Source organism: Gymnoscopelus braueri (genome assembly GCF_963280865.1).
Source record: "Gymnoscopelus braueri genome assembly, chromosome: 4".
Taxonomy (NCBI): Eukaryota; Metazoa; Chordata; class Actinopteri; order Myctophiformes; family Myctophidae; genus Gymnoscopelus; species Gymnoscopelus braueri.
Genome location: NC_137605.1, coordinates 23,128,272 through 23,150,673, shown reverse-complemented (window position 1 = coordinate 23,150,673; position 22,402 = coordinate 23,128,272). Strand labels below are relative to the sequence as shown.

The 22,402-nt window shown below is 40.9% G+C and overlaps 1 protein-coding gene across 1 annotated transcript; it reads left to right on the top strand.

Moving 5' to 3' along the window:
* Positions 1–19,918: 19,918 nt before the first annotated feature.
* Positions 19,919–21,617, top strand: LOC308084825 (uncharacterized protein; the record flags this gene model as incomplete). Its single annotated transcript, XM_080427748.1, has 4 exons — positions 19,919–20,005; positions 20,105–20,158; positions 20,734–20,884; positions 21,041–21,617. The coding sequence occupies exons 2-4, from the start codon at positions 20,119–20,121 to the stop codon at positions 21,615–21,617; spliced, it is 768 nt and encodes a 255-aa protein (XP_080283874.1). The 5' UTR covers positions 19,919–20,005; positions 20,105–20,118.
* Positions 21,618–22,402: the final 785 nt, after the last annotated feature.

The following is a 22,402-nucleotide window of genomic DNA, read 5'->3' as shown; positions in this document are numbered from 1 at the left end:
AAGTTTATTACGCACATAGGGAATATATAATACAGTATTGGACACATGACGTGACCAGAAGATATGAGACAAGAAAAAGAACAGAATGAATAGGAATAGAACATGCATCTCGTATCATTGTGCACAGCCGTCAGTCTATCTCAGTGGTTCCCAAACTTTTTAGCTCGAGACCCAAAAGAGTCATTTGATGTCTCTCCGGGACCCAAACTTGTGAAAATAGCAGATCTACAAGCTCACAGCGCGTTTTCACTATTTCTTAAAAAAAAAACGTTTTCCTAATTTAGGAAATGTCTTTGATCTTTGTATTTATCTATGAAATTCTTTAGAAAAATGTTTTAATTTGTTTTTAATTGATGAAAAATCTTTCAGAAGAATAATAAAAAAATAAAAAAAATAAAGGGATATTTAGTCGCAACCCTTTAAAATGGATTCCACGACCCACAAATGGGTCCTGACCCACTGTTTGGGAAACAGTGGTCTATCTGATAAAGTAGTTGATGGTCATATATGTTATCAAGGGTAGGCCTATCAGTATGTGCTTACGCAGATGAGAGTGATTCAACATACAGGTATGTACTGGGTCAAGCAGATAAATGTCAGTGACATAATCATAAACCTAACATATATTATCTAAGAGTTAGAGGAATGTGCTACAAATAGTCTGTGAGTAATCACCAGGCAGTGGTGGAAAGTATCTAAGTACTGTGCTTAAGTAAAATTTTGAGGTATTTGTACCTCAAATTATTTCCAATTTCCAATACTTTTACTTCTACTCCACTATCTCAGAGGCAAATATTGTACTTGTTACTTTGAAGATTTTGATTATTATTACAAAACATACATTAACCAGCCCTATATGCATTTCGGCCATTTGAAAATAGCCGATCTACAAGATTTTTATTCATTTGAAAAGTTGTGAAATGGGACATTCTGCACAATGAGAACTTTGTACTTTTGGTACATTTTGATGCCAATACTTTTGTTCTTTTACTCAACTACATTTTGAATTCTGGACTTTTACAAGTAATGGAGTATTTCTACATTGCAGTATTGATACTTTTACTTAAGTAAAACATTTTCGCTGAAGTTTTCAGGTTGTGATGAAAGCAAACTTTTACTTATCAGAGTCAATGGCTATCAATCCCATCAGGAGCAATGTTCTTTATGACATGGTTGGTGTCAGTCCTGCAAATTACTCTTTGTGCTGTCATGACAATAAATTCATATCTTTACTCAACAATCAACAGGATGTTTGACTGTCCATTGTACCCAGAAGACCCACAGATAAATACCTCATGTGGACTTTGTATTTTGACATGTCAAAATATCTATAGATGTAGTCAGTCATTGTGTATTTAAGCATCCAGATGAGGAACTGTTACTGTGTAATTAAAATCTTACTGTATGTACACACAAAAAAAGACTGCATTGCATGTTGTGAAGTTGTGGATTTGTTGAAACAAAAAGTAAAAGGCCTTTGACCATGCATGTTATGTAGACAGCGGTATGTCACAACCAGGGTGTGTCATGCAGAGAAAGCAGTACAAGTTCAGTCCAGTTCAACACACCAACTGAATAACAGTAATTTAATCCAAACAACCTACGTGATCCAATGGTTTTCATTCACTCATTCATTAGTGTAGTAGGCTATAATCTCTGTCTAAATCCCATATGTTTTCCCCATGACACGCAGGATCTAAGGATCATGTTTGAAATTGGCTCATTTCTTAAGCTTTTAGTTGTGATGGGAGCGTGAACTCTGCCTCACCTCCCCTGCTCTATCTGGTTGGATATATCCAGGTTATGACAGGCCATATGTTTTTATACATTACATTTTTAAGCGTTTCTACCTAGAGTGAAAATAAAGAGGAGAGAGAGACGAGTGAGTAGCCAACATGGCAAGCACCCTGACCTGTAGGGTGCTTGCCACACCGCATAACCTGAATATGTTAATGTAAAAACACAATGAAGTGTCACTGACCGACAATTAGACTCAGAAAGTGAAGGAGAAGGACAACAAAAACTAAGAGGAGGATGTGAAAGAGGGGATTAAAGAAGAACCACGAGATAATACAATAAAAATAAATAATGGAAGACAGGCAGACATGGGCTCAGGCTGAACTCTGACTGTTCCCCTTTTGAGATGTATTAATGTCCCATTGTCTTGCAGAACAGTGTGTGAGAGGGCATTCAGTCAACAGTGGTGGAAGAAGTATTCAGATTTTTTACTTGAGTAAAAGTAGTGATACTCTTTTATACTCTTTATACTCATTTCACTTGAATAAAAATACAGATGTATTAGTATCAAAATATACTTACAGTACCAAAGTTAAAGTAGTCAAATGTTTAATTTTTTCAAAATGTTCGAAACTATCAGGCTCACAACACATGGTATCGCGATGCTTGTAGATCGGCTATTTTTGAATAGACGAAATATAAAATAGGGCTAGTTGGTTAATGTATGTTTTGTATTAATAATTTGAATCTGCAAAGTAACTAGTAACTAAAGTTTTCAAATAATTGTACTGCAGTAAAAAGTTTATTAGCCTCTGATATGTAGTGGAGTTGAAGTTTTAAAGTAAAAGTACATCAAAGTTGTACTTAAGTACAGTACTTGAGTAAATGTACTCAAGATTCAAAGCTTTATTGTCCATAACATATTGATAGACATTTGTCTTGTTGTTACGGGCACAGATATAACACATATATAAACCCCGAACAAAAACAAAAACAACAGAGCCACGAGAGTATAGGTAGCTGATATATTGAACTTTTACCTTAGTGTATACTCTTAGTTGCTTGTTTTAGAAGAGAATGCACTTGAAACTTCTGGTGATTAGTACTAGTAGTTTCCTTGCCTACCTACAGTGTATGTTGAATGCACTTATTGTAAGTCGCTTTGGATAAAAGCGTCTGCTAAATGACTGTAATGTAATGTAATGTAATGTAATGTAATGTATTCTAGTTACTTTACACCACTGTCAGTCCATGCTGCACCAGTATAACCCCAGTTTGATGATCTCCTCTTCCCAACAGTCATGGGAGGATTTGTGTGTGTCTGTGGTCAAATTTGTGTTATCTCAGCAAAACAGGTTTTTAAAGAAAGCCAGACAGCCACCCACCCTCCCAGCTGTTTACATGAGTCAGTAAGGTTAGTACAGTTTATGCCTCTAGGGTAAAGATTACATACTTTCAGAATGCTGTGTTTTTCCTACTTTCAGAATGCTGTGTTTTTCATGTCTATATTTCTTGTAATCATGTAATCATTCTTGAGTCATGTAATCAGCTGACTGGGATCTGCGCCATGCAGAATCACGTGGATAATTCTAGAGAGCCTTGTGTTCACTTCATTGGTTTGAGTTATCACGGTCATGTCATGGTGACCTGAACGTGTTGGCATTCTGCAAAAGTGAATTTTGTACGCAAAGAAAGAAAGAAAGAAGTATTTAATCACATTAATCATGGTGTCCCTATTATAAAAAAAATGCGGATCTACAAGCTAACGACCAGTTGTGATGCAACATTTTCACTATTTGTCACATGACGAAGTAGGCTATAGTGTTTAAATAGTTAAAAGGATCCCTGGATAATAGGTTATATGCCTTAATATGTTATAATTGCCCTCTATAACTAAAATAAAAAATAAAAAACACATTCAATATTTTATTTATTTTAGAGATAGTTCATCTTGGGGGACAACACCTGTCGTGATGATGTAATTTGTCCATGTGTGGTCCAGCCCTATGTAATGTATGGGATGCATGTGCAAATAAAATGTATTTAAAATATAGTTTTGATGCTTATATTAGGATCCACAATTACAATACACGCCTACTTTCCTGAGACATTATTAGCAGCGCTTTCCTTTTCACAGTAATACTATAACTGCAACACTAAATGCACATTTAAAAACAGTTTATTTTGAGGGACTTTTACTGTTCATTTGTAAAGCTGGCTCCAGACCAATCCTAATCGGCCCGATTTTGGGCCGAATTGGCTTCGGGAAGCGTCGGCCAGTCGGTTAGGGGTCCGTCGGGGGGTCCGTCGGGACCTTTTCGGCCGACCCAGAGCCGACCGAACATGTTCAGCTTTTTAGCCGACTGGTAGCGCAGTGGCAGTGACAACAGACGGCTGTCGGTGTTGCCAGATTATGTGAGAGAAACAAGCGACCATGTCTAAGAAATACATTATGTAATGCGCAAGTATGTAAACATGTCCTTCTGAGTGGGAGTTCAAGCATTGCATGAATAGGCTCGTAAAGCAGGGAGATAGTGACAGAGGAAGAGTGGTAGAGGGGGAGAGAAAGAGGGGGGAGAAAGAGAGAGAGAGAGGGAAAGAGAGAGAGGAAGGGAGAGAGGGGAGAGAGAAAGAGAAAGAGGAGGAAGACAGAGAGAAAGAGGGTGGGAGAAAGTGGGTGAGAGAGAGGGAGATACCAGGAGCGAGGGAGAGAGAGGAACGGAGAAAGCGGGAGGGAGAAAGAAAGGGAGAGAGACGGAGAGAGAAACGGAGGGAGGGAGAAAGAGGGAGGTAAAAAGCGGCAGAGAGAAGGAAAGAAAGAGAGAGGGAGAGACAGAGGGAGAGAAAAAAGGGAGAGTGAAAGATTGAGAGAGAAAGAGCGAGCGAGAGATTGAGGAGACGGAAAGAGGGAGAGAGAGAACGAGCAATTAAGTGAATTGCTTTCACCTGCTGCTGCTGCTGCTGTGCAGAGTGTGCGCTACAGGGCATATCTCCGCCAAGCCAGGGTGACCTACCCAGGCTCATGAAATTCATATGCAGGCATAGTAGCCAATTAGAATGAAATCTGCAAAAACGGACTCATATACTGACACAGAACCATATATTGGCTATATATTATGGCTGTCGGGTGGAAATCTTGTATGTTCCTTTTTTATTATTATTTAAAAACAATTTAAAATCGTGAAAATAGCCAATCTACAAGCTGTAATTATTAATAATTAAGAAATACTATATTTTAAAGAGTGAAAAATCAACTAAAGTCATTATTAGTGCAAGTTCATTCACATTTCATTTGAATGAAAATAACTTGTGGGTAAAATACATTCTGTGAATCTAATGTGATTAATGTGACCCCTACTTCAGTCAGTGAAGTCCAGGGCTGAATGTGACATATTGAGACCTATATAACTAAATATTGGTCATTTGCCAACACATTATTTTGTGAAATAAATGGGTAATATTTCACAGATAGTTATACTATTCTTATAATATATTAAAATACAATCATCCTTAACCTTCAAGTTAAATGCATTATTTCCGTGGACTTAAAAATCATTTTTGGACTTAAAAATCTTTATTATTTTGGCCGGGCAGGGCCTTTGTGCCCTCCAAAAAATTACAACACCAAAGGCCAAATTGCCCCTAAAATGACGAAATTCCAGGCTTGAATGCAATAGATGTACTCTGAGTCTGTTGCAAGTAAAAGTCCGGAATTCAACATTTACTTGAGTAAAAGTACTAAAGTATTGGTATAAAAATGTACTTAAAGTACCAAAAGTAAAAGTACAAAAATGTTTGAAAATAGCAGATCTACAAGCTCAGAACGCGTGCATCGCAACACGTTGTGAGCTTGTAGATCTTCTATTTTCAAATAGCTTATAGGTATAAAATAGGGCTAAAGTGGTTAATGTATGTTTCATAATGATTTATATCTGCAAAGTAACTAGTAACTAAACATTTCAAATAATTGTTGTGGAGTACAAGTATAGACAATTGGAAATACTCCAGTAAAGTAAAAGTACCTAAAAATTTTACTTAAGTACAGTACTTGAGTAAATGTACTAGTTACTTTACACCACTGCACGTCAGTGAAGAAAAAACGCTGGGAACATCCCTAAGTGGCTTTGCAGGGAAACAAGCCCAAAGTCGCTTATAATAAGCAGACCTGGCAACGCTGGCAGGCTAAAAGTCAAATTAGCACATGAATGGCCAGTCGGCTGACAGACTTAAATGCCAACTTTTGCCAACCGAATACCAGTCTGTTGCAGTCTGGAGTAGTCTGCAATAGTCTGGACGAGTCTGTTTGGTGCGGAGTTGCCTTTATACTTTATAATACTTCTACACCACTACATCTCAGAGACAAATATTGTACTTTTCTCTTAGATACTTTGCTGTTTTTTATTATTATTACAGAACATACAGTACAATGAAAACAGCGATCCAAAAGCTTGTGTTTCACTCTGTCTCAAACACTAGTATGATGTTGTAGCACTCATCCTGGTCCCCTATGCCCCCAAATACAAACATCTCTCCATCTTTATCCAGATGATGGTGGCAGAGTGACATGCTAAAACAGATGATGAGGTGCCTCTGGTGTTAATTCAAGACCAGACCATTGTGGTGGTGTCCAACTTGTAGATGTCATTAGTGCATCATTAGTGCGTTGTGATTGCCGACAGCGACGAGTCCGCCTACACTACAGGGACAAGGTCAGTTTGCATAATCTCGCTCTCAATGTCAACAAAACCAAGGAGTTGATTGTGGACTGCAGGAGGCCGAGGTGAGAGCATGCACCTATCTTCATTGATGACGTTGCTGTGGAAAGGGTCCCGGAGTTCATGTTTCTCTGCGTACACAATTGATGAGGACCTCAAGTGGGCCACACACCACCCACGTGGTGAAAAAGGCTCAACAGCGGCTAGATCCGATCTGCACGCTCTTCTACAACAGCCCCATCGAAAGTGTTCTGACAGGTTGTGTTACCGCCTGGCATGGGAACTGCACCGCCTGCAAACGGAGAAACCCACAGCGGGTGGTACGGACGGCCCAGCTCATCGCTTCCCTCCCTCCAGGAATTATATGAGAAGCTCAGCATATCATTAAGGACAATCACCACCCCAGCCACAATCTGTTCACGCCACTACTGCGACAACGGCCGGGCAAACTCTACCACAGTATCAAATGCTTGAGCACCTGATTTCTGAACAGTTTCTACCCGGCTACCATCAGACTGTTGAACAAGTCATGTTGGTCTCCTTGTACGGATGTACCTGCCGTGGTTACCTGAGTTGGTTTTTAACCACGTGAAATCTTTTTTTACCTTTCCATATTGCACGAACTGGTCTTTGAAACAGTACCTTAACAACACTGTACCTGCTGCTATAAAAAAGCCGCTTGGCAGCACGTTATGCACACACCTGCATATGATGATAATGTTCCCAAAAATAAGATGTAGCTATACCGGCATATGATGCTAATGTTTATAAAGAACATGTACACAGCATGTACAATGTTCTAAACACGATATATAGCCTACCTGCTATCACATATGCTATCTATGTATATTATTTGTTTTATTTAACCTGTTTCTATCTCTTTCCCTTCTGCTATCACTCTACCTCTATCGTCTATTTTTTTCTTTTATTAAAGAAATGAAAAAGTAATTTTCTGCTGCTCATAAAACGTGGGCATTTGTAAGGCTGTATCATATGCAGGTTGTATCATGTCTGACAGCTGGGTCTGGAAGAATGTTATTTGTCACTTGGTAAGGTAGCGTGGGTGGGCAGCAGGGTATTAGTGCAGATGATGATAGAGGAGGAAGGACAATAACTTTTAACTACTTGAGCACCATTTTATATTTTGGCTCTTTGAAAGTTCCCTTTTATGTTCGCCTACATTTATGGCTATGACATGCGGAAAATAGGGATGCCAGGGTTAATGTGATTAAGGAAGAAGGCGTTCTTGAATGTACTGACATGCAGAGACAAACCTCAACATGCCCTCATACACACAGTTGATGCTGGTGGGTGGAGGCAAAGTGTCAGATTTTGCAACCAGATACTGAACAAACAACACTGATTGACATTTTTATGAGCGATTTTGCCTATAAAGATTTGCTGTTCCAAAAATAACAATATAGACTACACAAAAAATTATTGTGTGGTTCAGCATAGTTCAGGTAATTCTAAAGGTTCTATAGCACCATGACGAAGGTGCTATAGCACCTTTAAGATAGGTGCTGTATACTGTATCACCAAAATGGTTCCCCTTACAAGACAAAGAACCAATTTTGATGCAATTTAGCCGTTTTGTTTTTAGTGCATGTTGTTGTGCCTAATCAAGTGACTTGAACAGTCACTAGATGGCGTCAATTCTTTAGAAAGATTTGTTGTGATAACATTGTGTTGTAGGGCATCACCGGTTACCCTTTAACTTTCCAATTTTACCTTCCCAATGTGTCATTATTCCAAACTAATTTTAGGATTGGATTAGGAAGATATTACATTTTAAGCCCCAACATAATAGCAAATGTGCACACTTTACCATGGCAGGTAAACATTGCCTTATGGATCTTAAAAAAAAGGCAAATGGCACATCTAAATTGACAAGAGGTTCGGGCCGCTAGACAACACACTCCATATTTGGGCGTAGCTGCATTTGGAGCTATACCTAAGGTTATGGCTGTCTCATGCTTTACAATGTGCATTACATTCACACATGCGCCGATGGCAGAGGGAACCATGCAAGGCACCAACGTGCTCATCGGGATTGGTTAGAGGTTAAAGGGATATTTCACTTTAAAAAAAACTTTGGGTCATTTTATCATCAACTCAGGCTTTTGTGAGCCCCCCAGACAGTTTTTAAGTTGCTTGATTCACCATTTAGATATTTGATATTCATTTTATCAGACACGCCCCCTTCCTATACAAACCCATTATAACTTCAAACTAAAATTTTAACATGTTAGATTCATCAAAAACACCCGTCCTTGGTTTTGGTGACTCACCCTGCCCTCCTAATACACGAGGGGCCGTGTTTTTTCGATTACTTTTTTCATTTATTTAATTTAATATTTTTATTGTATTTAATTTTTTTCATTTTCCAAAAAAAATATTTAAAATAAATGAAAAAAGTTATCGAAAGAACACAGCCCCCTCACGTATCCTGCTCAAGGACACTTCGACACCTGGAGCCTGGAGGACCAGGGATCGAACCAGGTCTACCTCCTGAGCCACCGCTGCCCCAATGCACAAGAGCTCAAGTATCATGGTGTGAATTCCTAACCCTAACCCATATTTTAACTAGATAAAGTGCTCCTCAGAGCACAGGTCTCCGCCATGTCAGGTAGGCTATTGTGGCCTCCTGGTGGCGCTATAATAGGCCAATGTGAAAAGGGTGCCATTTCTTCTTAGGCCTTGCACGACAATCGGACAATGACTGCATTCATGATTTGAGGCATTTTGTTAAAAACATTTGTTTTGCTAAATTAGACCTGCTGGTGGCGCTATAACAGGCCAATGTTAAAAGGGTGGCATTTGTTCCTCAACATAGTGTGAATGTGCGTGCAAAGTTTGACCGCAATCGGACGGTGCGTTCATGATTTGCGGAATTGTGTTCAAAACAAGCCAATAATGCAAACTTTTGATGTAAATCTTAGCCAATCAGGATGGAATATGAAAAATCAAACACATCCGTCTTGATCACATGACTATAGAGATAGTGTACCGATTCTCGTGATATTTGGATAAAATTGGAAGTAGTAGTATAAAATAATGTGTTTTACATAAGTCGGCCTCCTGGTGACGCTATAAAAGGCAGATGTGAAAAATGCAGGGCAAAGGTTTTTCCTTGACCTCTAGGGAGTGTGCATACAAAGTTTTACACAGATCAGTGCAGTTATAGGTAAAAACACGAATCGGCATGTTATAGCGCCACCATGAGGCTGATTAGAAAATTTTCAAATGCCATTTTTCCTCTGCCTATTGGGAATGTGCGTGCAAAATTTCACCGAAATTGCATCCTGTGTTCATGATTTGAGGCATTTTGTTCAAAACGGAGCACTCCTGCAAACTTTTGAATACATTTTTAGCCAATCGGGATGGAATATGAAAAATCTGAAAGACACGTTTTGTTTAATGACTATAGAGATATTGTGTACCGATTTGCGGGGTTTTGGACAAAATCTGTAGGAGTACTGTCAAAAAATATGTTTTGCACAAATCGGCCTCCTGGTGGCGCTATAAAAGGCCCATGAGAAACATTTAGGGCAGAGGTTCTGAATTGGCATCCAGGGAGTGTGTGTGCACAGTTTCGCTGCAATCAAGCCAACGGTGCCGGAGATAAGCTGGTGACAGACGGACGGACACACACACACACACGGACGGACGGACAGGGGGAAAAACACACTCTCTCGCCATGCCTTTCGGCCTGGCGGAGACAATAATCTAATTCTATATTGTATGCAGATGTAAGAGAATAGCCCTGCCTGTAAGCCCAGAAGCCTATCTCCCTTGAGCAGGGGGTATTCAATGAGCGATGGATGTGTGGTTTCCCAGAGCTCTGCCTGTAGCCCACACCAGAGATCTGATTCAAACCCATGTGGTTACACAGACTTTGTTTGTTCAGTAGATGTCGTGCAATAAAGTAAAATCCAATATTGTCCAGGTAGCAATGGCATTATAATGCAAGAAGACATGTGCACTAGTCTTCATTTGCACAGCTTTATTAAACAGTTTTTGTATTTTAGATGAAGACCTTAATAAGGTACCATCTCATCAGCCTCTGTGGATATTTGTCAGTTATGTGCTTTTATTTACTTATTTCCATTAAAGCCTCACTATGTCACCTTTTAACAACTAAATAGCATATTATGTCCCACAAAATGATAAAGTTACATGTTTAAGTAATAACAATCCCATGTCCCCTGCTAGGGGCTTGACTGTATTACTATATAGGGGAGACAATGAGTTTCATCCTGATCCTGGCATTTACCAAGGCAGAACTGCCAGTCAAAACGAAGACTGGCCAATCATAGCGCATCCTCACCGGACATGCTTGCAGAGTCTCTTGGGTAATGAAGTCAAAGACGTTGGCTGCCATGTTATTTGTGTCCGAAGTGGCCACTGATACCCAAACTACATACAGAAAATGGACCGGGGGGATATGGCATTATTTAGAATGTGTTCTTAATAATCTGACTGGTTAAAGGTTAAATAAATCACGTTAAAACAAAAGACTCCTGCTTGTCCCTGAAGACATCCAGACCATGCACAACACACTCCCCCAGCAGCTCGGCTTCCTGGGCGATCTCTGGGTTTCTCTTGTAGACTGCAGTGCACACAGGCTGGCAAGGTCACCACTCTTTCCGAGACAGCCATTGGACGATAATAGTGGGTGGGGGCATAGAGAGGAAGTTCAGGTTCAGCATCTTAAACCATCTGAGAAATTCCATGTCCAACAATACACCAACATGTACCATAGAATGTCACATGCCTTGAGGCTATGTTCAGACTGGCAGCCCTATCCAGATTGGAATCCGATTTCGGATGAGAGGATGACAAAAAGAAAACAGATGGGGCCCTATCTTCCACCTTTTGCAAACAACGCTGGGTGCAGTGCAACTGTCAGTGTTATTTTCCATCACCAAATAGGTGCCTATTTAGCGACCATGGGCACTTTTTACATTGTGCAATGGTCTTAAAATTAGGTATGCTCTGAAGTAAACAGGGCACACTTCTATCTTACACTCAGACTTTGTGCTTTGCGTTTAGGCCAGCCTTTTGGTTGGTCTTAACTCCGGCGCAGTGATAGCGCATACATTTCCAAGATGGCCCCCACCAACGCAATTTGCACATTGCATTGATCGCTTAAATAGGGCCCGTGGAGTAGATTGTGTTAATCAGGTTTGAAATGTGATTCAAATAAATCAGATGCAGATGTGTCTCAGTCCACTGAACCCGGATTTATAGTACAGCTGTGTCTCTCACCAAATATAGCCGTTCTACAAGCTCATATTGTGGTACATCGTGACGCATTGTGAGGAGCTTATAGATCTGCTATTTACGGCGACACAGCACCAGTATAATTTAAGCATAACCCACGCCTATGTGACATCGTTCTCACAGCAACTAATTCAAATAGGTCAACGAAGTCTGAAAACACAAATCTAGATTTGAGGGACAGGTTTTGCCTGCAGTCTGAACAAAGCCTTTATAAACTTCCTCTCTCTACTGAAACTTCTTGTTCATCTGCAGGGTGTCATGAACTGACTGCTTTGCCTTGGCATCATAGTTCCAGAATACATCTGGTCGTGGCATGGGCTGATTAGAGTAATAGAGGTTGGCATGGCAGCCTAATAGCAGGAAACATTTCTGTTTCGATATAGTGCAAAACAACTGTACGAAAGTATTTTGAACACATGTCTCTACTATACCAATGTATGAATATTTTTTTCACCATTTGTGTTTTAAACCCTATATAGTTTGTTGAACGCGGTGTCCCCCATGGGGTAATAGGCTCCCTACTTTTCTCCCTCTACAATTGTCTTGGCTGAAAATAGCCAATCTACAAGCTCATAATGCCAAAATGTTGGTTGAATGTTCGGCCCCATGGACACTTGGGTTCATGTGGTTAATGTTCCAGTGAAAACAGCCAGCACAACATGGCCCCCAGATTCTAATAGATTGGCACCAGACATAATATTATACCACCAGTGAAATTGTTTTGTACTTTATTGTAACTTGGTTTTCAAGATAGGTGACAGCCGAGGCCAGAGGCATTCCGTTTTGGATTGTCCGTTCATCAGTTTGCCCGTCTGTCTGTCAGTCCGTTCCATTCTCATGACAGCTAAAGAAAGCTTTGAGGGAATTTCTTCAACTTCTGAACAAGCATCCACTTGGACTGAAGTGACTAAATTGTTGTGGTCAAAGGTCAAAGGTCCTCACATCTGGCCACACACGCATGCATGCACGCACCCCTTTGAATAACCTCTTTATTATATAACAGGGGTTGGCAGTCTTTATATGTTTTCATTATCTTGATAGTCAGTGTGCCATATCAACATTACGGTAAGTATAATTATGACACCACATCAAAATAAAATATTTAACAGATTGTCCAAATACATATCAATGACATTCGTTACATTTCGTCCACCTATCTCCCACGTATCTCATTCATCAGTCAGAGTTCAGAGGTTGCATACCTGGACATTTGATTGACTCTGCCTTGTCTGCTTGATCTTTGAAAGACCCCTCTTGTTTAGTCTCAAAGTGGTAATTAACACTGAATGTTCGGCAAACAACATTTTCAAGACATGAACATGAACATAAACCATATTTATCCATGAGGTCTGATATCTATTCTTGCCTTCTTTGCCATTGTTGTCTGATCAGAACTGCTGCAGTGTGCAAACAGTGAGCTGGTGTGTGGTGTGACTTGGGATGCATGCTCCAAGGTAGGCTATGTATACAAAACTACGTAGGCTGTGTGAATAGGAGGATTATGTGCAGAAGGTCATTTGCATACAGATTCAAGGGGACTTAAATTAATTGACTTTTAAAAATATATATTGTATTTAAAAAGAAATGTCCTCACTCACAATTATGCCAGTATATGCCACTGAGCATATTCTATTCATTTCATGGACAAACAAAATATAATATAAAACTAGAAAGGTACTCAAAAACTAGAAAGGTACTCAGTATTGCAAATCTCGTCCAGGAGGCATGCCTTAATAATACTATATAGAAAGGTGTGCAGTTACATCTCTAACTCCAGCCATGAAACAGTAGCACGGCGTTGTGAGATTGTCAGTTTGTCTCTACGATGTAACTGCACACACACACACACACACACAAGGGGTGATCATATCGCCTGGTGGAGTTTTTTTTTTTTAAAACATAACAATATTAGTGAGTTCACATGGCTCCACTGTACTGCAGTTCCTAACCCAGTCCTATTTTGCACTGTTGCATGCGCTGTCTTTGGCGCCTGAATTTCCCCAGTGGGATCAATAAAGGTCTTATCTCATCTCATCTTATCTTATGTGTATGAGTATGTTTGCGTACGCGTGTTTAGGAGAACTGGAATTATGAGTCTAACAGTGCTTCACAGTTCTTGGAAGACACTATTTTGTACAAACATGTTAAACATGTTTATCGACGCAGTTTGCCAGTCTACATCTTTCAATTCTTCCTTCCATTTAGCTTTTGTATGTATTTCTTTATGATTTGTTGTTATAGTTCTCTATCATATATTTAATCATTAAGGTGTTCTGTGATTATTCTGCATAACTTCTAGCTTGTAGAAACTTGAGGGGGCGCTGGCAGCTGATTGGTTAAGGCATGTACCAAGTATGCTCTGATGCCTGACAGTAAGTTCCCGGATCCTCTGCATGTCAACTCCCTGACTCTCTCTCCCTGTTTCCTGTCTCTATACACACTATATATGATTATCAACTAGAAAAAGTGCTCCTCGGAGCACAGGTCTCCGCCAGGTCAGGTAGGTTATTGTGGCCTCCTGGTGGCGCTATAAAAAGCCAATGTGAAAAGGGGTGCCATTTCTTCTTCTCGCATTCATGATTTGACATTGCATTCATGATTTGAGGCATTTTGTTCCAAAAATGTGTTTTGCTAAATTAGACCTGCTGGTGGCGCTATAACAGGCCAATGTGAAAAGGGTGGCATTTCTTCCTCGGCCTAGGAAATCGCATGCTGCGTTGATGATTTCAGGCATTTTGTTCAAAAAGGACCAATCCTGCAAACTTTGGAAGCCAATCTTAGCCAATCACTGGTGGCGCTATAACAGGCCAATGTGAAAAATTTAGGGCAGAGGTTCTGAATTGGCATCCAGGGAGTGTGTGTGCACAGTTTCGCAGCGAGCGGGCCAACGGTGCTAGAGATTAGCTGTTCACAGACAGATGGACACACGGACGGACGGACGGACAGGGTGCAAAACATCTCTCGCCATGCCTTTCGGCCTGGCGGAGACAATAAAGGCAAGAGAAACCAGGAAAAAAAACGTAATAAAAGTTGGGATATCAGGTCTCCCTAAACCAGTGGTTCTCAACCCTTTTAATTTCAAAGACCATCATAACTCTGAGAGAGTGCAAATGGAACCAAATGTGCTTACTTACAGTTACAGACCTGTAAGGGTCCATTTTAAATCCCCCTCAAGGAACCCTGAGCGTCCCTGGACCTCACTTTGAGAACCACTGCCCTAGACCTTTTCTGCATCCAAGGTCAATAATACAGATACTATCAATTTGTTTTGAATTCTTGATTATATTTCGTGTACTGTATATCAAATATTGTCGGACAGCAGTCAAGCAGAGATTAATCCCATTTGGCCTGTGTTGATTATATAGGTGTTATTTCTGTTAATATTTTGGTAATGACGATATCAATAATTTTCTGCAAGTATTTAAAATGATATATAGGTCCCTATAAGGTGCACTTCTTTTGATATTTACTCTATTTATCGATAACTTTACTTATTAATTGTATTTGTATTTGTTAAATGAAGAAGTTACTCACTGAGTAACACTGACAGGTGAAAGCATGGCAACAAAGGTGGTCAAAAGAGTAAACGAGAGAACCAGATTTATGGGCAGAGTTTCCTCTTTTGTCAACCCTCAGGCCCCTCTCAGGGGCCCTGATTCAGCCCCTTTTTGACTATGCTTGCTCCTCTTGGTACTCCAACACCTCAGTGTCACTAAAGACTAAGCTTCAAACCTCCCAAAACAAACTGATTCTACCACTTCTCGGACTGGGGCCCATGACCCACCTCTCTCCCACTCACTTTGCCAGCCTAGGCTGGCTCAGGGTGGAAGACAGGGTTAAACAACAAAAAATGGGACTGGTCTTCAAAATCGTAAATGTAGATTTGCCCGAAATGCCCCCTATACCCGCATATCTGTCTAAATACCTCCAAAAAGGTTAGTGACAACCACAGTCACGAAACTAGAGGGAGCGTAAACAACAATCTGGTACCACCCACCCATAAAACAAACATGGGCAAATTCTCCTTCTACAGCACGGCCACCAAGGTATGGAATAGTCTAACCCCATCCCTCAAAAAATGCAGTTCGCTGGGCTCATTTAAAACAGCCCTAAAAACTCATCTTTCTGGAGGCCATAAGAGGAGGTAGTACCAGTTTCCCGGTAGACAGACGACCCCCCTCCCCTTTTTTTTGTATATATTTTTTATTTGTCATGCTTTTTTTGTACATAGTGGTATTTTTTTTTCCTCTGTATTTTTATGTTGATTTTTGAACTGTTTAGTTGCTACTATATATGTCTATGAAATTAATTCAAGGACCCCAAAGGGGTCGGACCTTTTTTACATTATTTTGCCTAATAAAAATTTCAATCAATCACTCCTCTCCATTCCTCTAACCTGAGTTTATGTATGTGTGTTCAGTCAGTAATGTGAATGACAGACTGACTGGTAGGGTTGTGTTTGTTTATAGCAAGCCAGGGTAGACCCAAAGTCCAGATGCCAGTGCTTTTCTGCCACTCTGCTTATGCCCCAAGAGCCCTCCCCACAGTCACAGACCACTTGGCATATAACTTTATGAACCCCAAACCTCTCTTTTTTTGTAAGAGAAACAAAAGGAGAGCACTATGTCCGCTTAAATCCATTGTGCAGCAATGAAAGGAGACGAGGCCGTATAACGCATTTGATCTGAGCCTACAAAGACATGTATCTATGTTACTATCTGTTTCTACATAGATAGTGATATTATGATTTTGTTTGAAAGAGGGTTACTCTTCATCCCTAACCCGAAAATGGAAACCAAGTTTGTTCACATGGACGGTTTCTGTAATAAGGTTACTGCTATTCTGAAGGTAGGGAATAATTTCATTACTACAGTGCACGTTAACACGCTGAGTGTTCATTTGTGACCCTGACACATTGGCTTTCATTGTTTAATGATGCAGTTTTTTTTGGTTCCATAAGCACAGTTATACGTAATAACAGGATAATTGTTTAGTGTGTGATTTGAGAATGAATATTTCTGACACAAATTGCAGGACCACTTGCTAAGGAGAGGTTAATTCAGGATTATTGATTTAGTTTTTTTAATCAACCTCATCACCTGGAAAGACTGAGCCTTTCACCCCAAAGACTTTGATATCAGACTTTTATTGTATGGTTTTATAATCCCTTATTAGTTTGGTGCTGTGCCAATTGGCATCAAAGTCATACATATTAAGGATGCTTTAGTTTCGGTGTGAGGTCTGTGTCCATCTATCTTACTATGTGTCAATAGACTGACCAAAGGGCAGCTGACCTGGCCATTGTTGCAGAACAAAGTTCACCAGACATGACGTGCTATATTCAGGATTTGTCAAAAAGACGTGGGCTCAGCAAGTATTCTTTAAATGTTTTATGTATAGCTATTACTTGCAAACGCCTAAAGGGATTTCTTTCTTGGATGAAGAGGGGTCCCATCAGAGTGGGCAAACTCCAAGCACACTCGAGCAAGGACTTAGTTAAAAAGCCTATAATATGATGACAGGGCTACTACATATTAAAACAATAACTAGACACGTTGTTTTAATATGTAGTAGCCCTGTCATCATATTAACCCATTCAATCCGGGAACGTCTGTCATTTTTAGATGTTTTTGGCTATTCAAAAATAGCAGATCTACAAGCTCATAGCGCGGCACCGAGTGCCACGCTACGAGCTTGTAGATCTGCTATTTTTGAAAAATTTTGAACATTTTTGCAAATCTTTGAATCTATGTTTTTCAAAGCGAACATCTGTAACTCAAATCTTTGCTTCTGGCGATTCTACAAATGTCTCCTAAATCCTAACAGTTTTTTTGAAAAAACGTATGTTGCTGTACTGTATCAGTGGTGCTCAAACTTTTTCATGTCAACCCCCAAAATTATATGTATTTGGCCGCGTACCCCCATCTCACAATATTTTGTTCCAGGGACCCCCAGTAGCAAAGATTTGAGATGTTTCAAGATGTTCGCTTTAAAAAAAGATATATTCAAAGATTTGCTCACATTTTCAGGATAAAAAAATAGCCATAGAAATCCAAAAATTACACACATGCTGCGTTGCCGGTCTAAATGGGTTAAAGGCCTTGCTCCAGTGTGCTTGAAGTTTGCCCACTTTGATGGGACCCCTCTTCATCTATGATCCTGTTTTGACTTGGTGAGCACCTCATCACCACCTGGACTGGAGTCGTCATACCCAGTGAGCTCTAAGAAGGCCCTCGGCTCGCCTTTGTTCTGGGATTTTCTTCTTCTTCTTCAGAATTCCAACATTTTCCTGCACCACCCTGGGAGATTTCAGTTTATAGAAAACATTATTACTTGCCATGCCCCCCAAATGTCACACAAATATCATTCAGCACTGATGAGAAGTCAGGAAAGTCAGGAAAGAATAAAAAAATGACTGTAAAATGTGTAAAACTGGATTTTTCAGTGGCCATATTTTGGTATAACGTACAAACATTTAATGAAAATTGTTCATTAAAACTATTAATTAGTTTTTCATTATGCATCTGAACACTATCATCACCATGATTACCGTCCATTATTGATGTTTATTGTCTCCGCCAGGCCGAAAGGCATGGCGAGACCGTCCGTGTGTGTGTCCGTCCGTCTGTGAGCAGCTAATCTCCGGCACCGTTGGCTTGATCGCAGCGACACTGTGCACACACTCTCCCTGGATGCCAATTCAGAACTTTAGCCCCACATTTTTCACATGGGCATGTTATAGCGCCACCAGGAGGCCGCTTTTTGCAAAACACATTTTTTGAGAGTACACCTACAGATTTTGTCCAAACGTCGCGCAAATCGGTACACAGTATCTTTATAGTCATTACACGAAATGGGTCTTTCAGATTTTTCACATTCCATCCTGATTGGCTAAGAATGGCTTCCAAAGTTTGCAGGAGTTCGCCGTTTTCAACAAAATGCCTCAAATCATGAACACAGCTTGCAATTGCCGTGAAATTGTGCACGTACATTCCCACTAGGCAGAGGAAGAAATGCCACTGGACATTTTTCAAATCAGCCTCATGGTGGCGCTATAGCAGGCCGATTCGTGTTTTTACCTATAACTGCACCGATCTGTGTAAAACTTTGTATGTGCACTCCCTAGAGGTCAAGGAAAAACCTTTGCCCTGCATTTTTCACATCTGCCTTTTATAGCCAGGAGGCCGACTTATGTAAAACACATTATTTTATACTACTCCTTCCGATTTTATCCAAATTTCACGCAAATCGGTACACATGATCTCTATAGTCATGTGATCATGACGGATGTGTTTGATTTTTCATATTCCATACTGATTGGCTAAGATTGACATCTAAAGTTTGCATTATTGGCTTGTTTTGAACAAAATTCCGCAAATCATGAACCGTCCGATTGCGGTCAAACTTTGCACGCACATTCACACTATGTTGAGGAACAAATGCCACCCTTTTAACATTGGCCTGTTATAGCGCCACCAGCAGGTCTAATTTAAGGAAACAAAATGCCTCAAATCCTGAATGCAGTCAGTGTCCGATTGTCGTGCAAGGCCTAATAAGAAATGGCACCCTTTTCACATTGGCCTATTATAGCGCCACCAGGAGGCCACAATAGCCTACCTGACCTGGCGGAGACCTGTGCTCCGAGGAGCACTTTCTCTAGTTTTATTTGTATTTTTTTTTTTTTAATGTCTGTCTGTCTGTCTGTCTGTCTGTAACAATGACCTATTATACTCGAGAAAGTAGGAGCATATAGTTGTTTCCGTCTCATTGCTTGACCTTATTACAAAGTCCAATAGCATGAGGTTATTTGAGTTACAGTAGTGTTTGTACGGGGTTATCTGAGTTAACTGTGGGCCAGAGGAGAGCTGAATGTATTCACAATACCAAATAGCATGAGGCCTATTACAGCATGTGATTATTTTTCAGGGATTGCCGAAAGGTTCACTAATATTAATACAATATCTGTGTGTGTGTGTGTGTGTGTCTGTGTCTGTGTCTGTGTCTGTCTGTGTGTGTGTGTGTGTGTGTGGGGGTGTGGGTGTGTGTGTGTGTCCATTGTGATCATCAGGTATCATGTGACGGTAGCCAGTAAGCCAGAGGTGTGGCAGCAACAGAAGGAGCGTGGCAGTGACAACCTGGCAGTGACCCCTGGACTTTGGGCTCCCTGCTACAACTCTCATCTGACTGCAGTATATATACGGCAAAGCACCAGCCCAGACACACTCACAAACACACTGAACTCTCAGAGATCCACAGGGGGAAAGCAGGTAGGAATTAAACCAGGCTTCAGAACATATGATGGGAACGCAAATGAACTCATGTCCTCTTTGAATTGAAACGTGATCAGTGTTTTGTATGTTTTTCAGGAAGAGACGCAGTCATGAAGGTGTTCGTGGTCCTTGCTATTGTGGTATTGTCTGGTAAGCTTGATTTTTCCTCACATAACACACAACATCATTTGATTGTAATGTCCAGTTTCACAGAATACCTTATGTTTGTGATCAGACTGTCTAACATTGAACAATAACATAAAAAATGAACCAGTTTGAGGCATTTGCTGCCATTCTTACACAAATAAGAAAGTACACAACATGCCAAAAGCATGTTAGCATGGCTTCTTTAACCAGCACAACACTAAGCTAAAGGAACACATATCTGAATTGAAAGCAGAATCAGAATCAACTTTATTGTCACATCCCAGGTTTACTGGTGCAAAGAAGTGTGTGAAATTCCTTTTTCGTGCAAGCGCCAATATTTTGCAGTTCTCAGAAAAGGGAAACAGGTAAAGCATAAATAGTAGCTGGTATGAAGTCAGACATGAGGTGCAGCAATAAGGTGAGGTTAGAAATAGCAGCAGGTGCAGTACATAAGGTGAGGTTAGAAATAGCAGCAGGTGCAGTACATAAGGTGCAGCACTAGAACAGTAGCAGATGTGGCAATTGAACACTAAATCATCAGTGCTCATGGAGTTAACGACATCCTCTCCATGCACCAGGCTGCCATGCCAACCTCTTCTACGCTGATGAACCCAAACCACAGCTGGAAGTGTTGACAGATGCATTCTGGGACTATGTCGCCAAGGCAACCCAGACAGCTGATGACACACTCCAGATGATCAGGAAGACTCAGTTTGGCCAGGAAGTCAAGTAAGTCACCTAACCTTTTATATATCATGTCACGTGTCATATTGCAGGATATTTCACAATATTGGCTTTGTATTACACAGAACTCTATGGATCTGATGACCTGAACCAACATAATAATAATGATCCAACCTCTCTCTCCCTCTCTCTACCATCCAGTGCCCGTCTCACAGACAGCGCTGACATTGCCAGCCAGTATGCCGTCTCCCTGCAGGAGAAGCTTCCTCCCATTGCCCAGGACCTGGTTACCAAGATCACCAAGGAGGCCGAGGTGCTGACAGAACGTATCAGCCAGGACCTGACCGCTGTCAGGGGCAAGCTGCAGCCATACGCCGAGGAGATGAAGGTCCAGGTCCAGCAGAGATTGGAGCAGCTCAAGCAGGAGCTGGCCCCTTATTCAGAGTCCCTGGACACCGAGACGCTGAGGATCACCCTGGAGCAGAAGAGAGAGGAGCTGACCGCCAGCTTGGAGCAGAGCTTCCAGGAGCTGCAGGCTCAACTGGGGCCCTACACGGACGAGCTGAAGCAGAAGGTGGACGAGCGTCTGAGGGAGTTCCAGCAGACCGTGTCCCCCATGGCCGACAACATCCAGGTTGAACTGGCCCAGAGAGCCACGCTCGTCAAGCAGATGGTCGCCCCCTACGCCGAGGACCTGAGAGAGAAGTTGGACCCCTATGCCCGGGACCTCGAGGCCCAGCTCAGCTCCCTCTATCAGTCGTTTGTCAAAGCCAACTAAGACCTTGACCTCGACCTGATCCATAATTTATGATGTGGGCCTTGTTTGCTCAGTCAAGCATCCAAAGAATTCATGTCATTACCTGAACTGTATTATAAGAAATGAACTGAGGGCGTATTGTATTTATTGTTCAGTGCAATAAGGTTTAGACACAGCAAGCCAGCCTCTGCACTCATCAAGCGTGTACATACTGTGTGAGTTTTTGTCTTGTGCTGTGTTGTTTGAAAGTTTAACTGAAGTGTTACTGTATTGTAATTGTTCTAAATTATCAACAAAAATAAAGGCATGGATATGAACACAACTGTTGATTCCTTCCCAAGCTAAAGCTAACACCTTTATGGATGGTCAATATTTAGCTACGTCATGGCCGCTCTGAGCAGTGGTTCTCCCCACATGATTTCCCCCATGATGACAGAAAAGTGACGTTTTAAGGACTTTTAACACCTTTTAAAACAAAAACAAAGACCATTACTGCATCAAAAGTAATAAACAAACTATACAATAAAAACTGGTCAAACATTGGCCAAATTGGCAAACAATATAAGAAAGAGGATCTGCTATTTCCGTAGTATTTATCTGTGGAAACCGAGTCAAGCTAAATGTAATGCCTCAACTCTTACAATTCCAAGTGCTTGTCAGGGTGGGAGGTCCCCAGTTCAAATATGATTATTTTGGGGGGTCGTGGCCTGAAGAGGTTGAGAACCACTGCCTTAGAGTGCCTTAAATATTCAAAACACACACACAGGGGGCCACCGTATCCTTGCTGTTTACTGGTAAGACACATG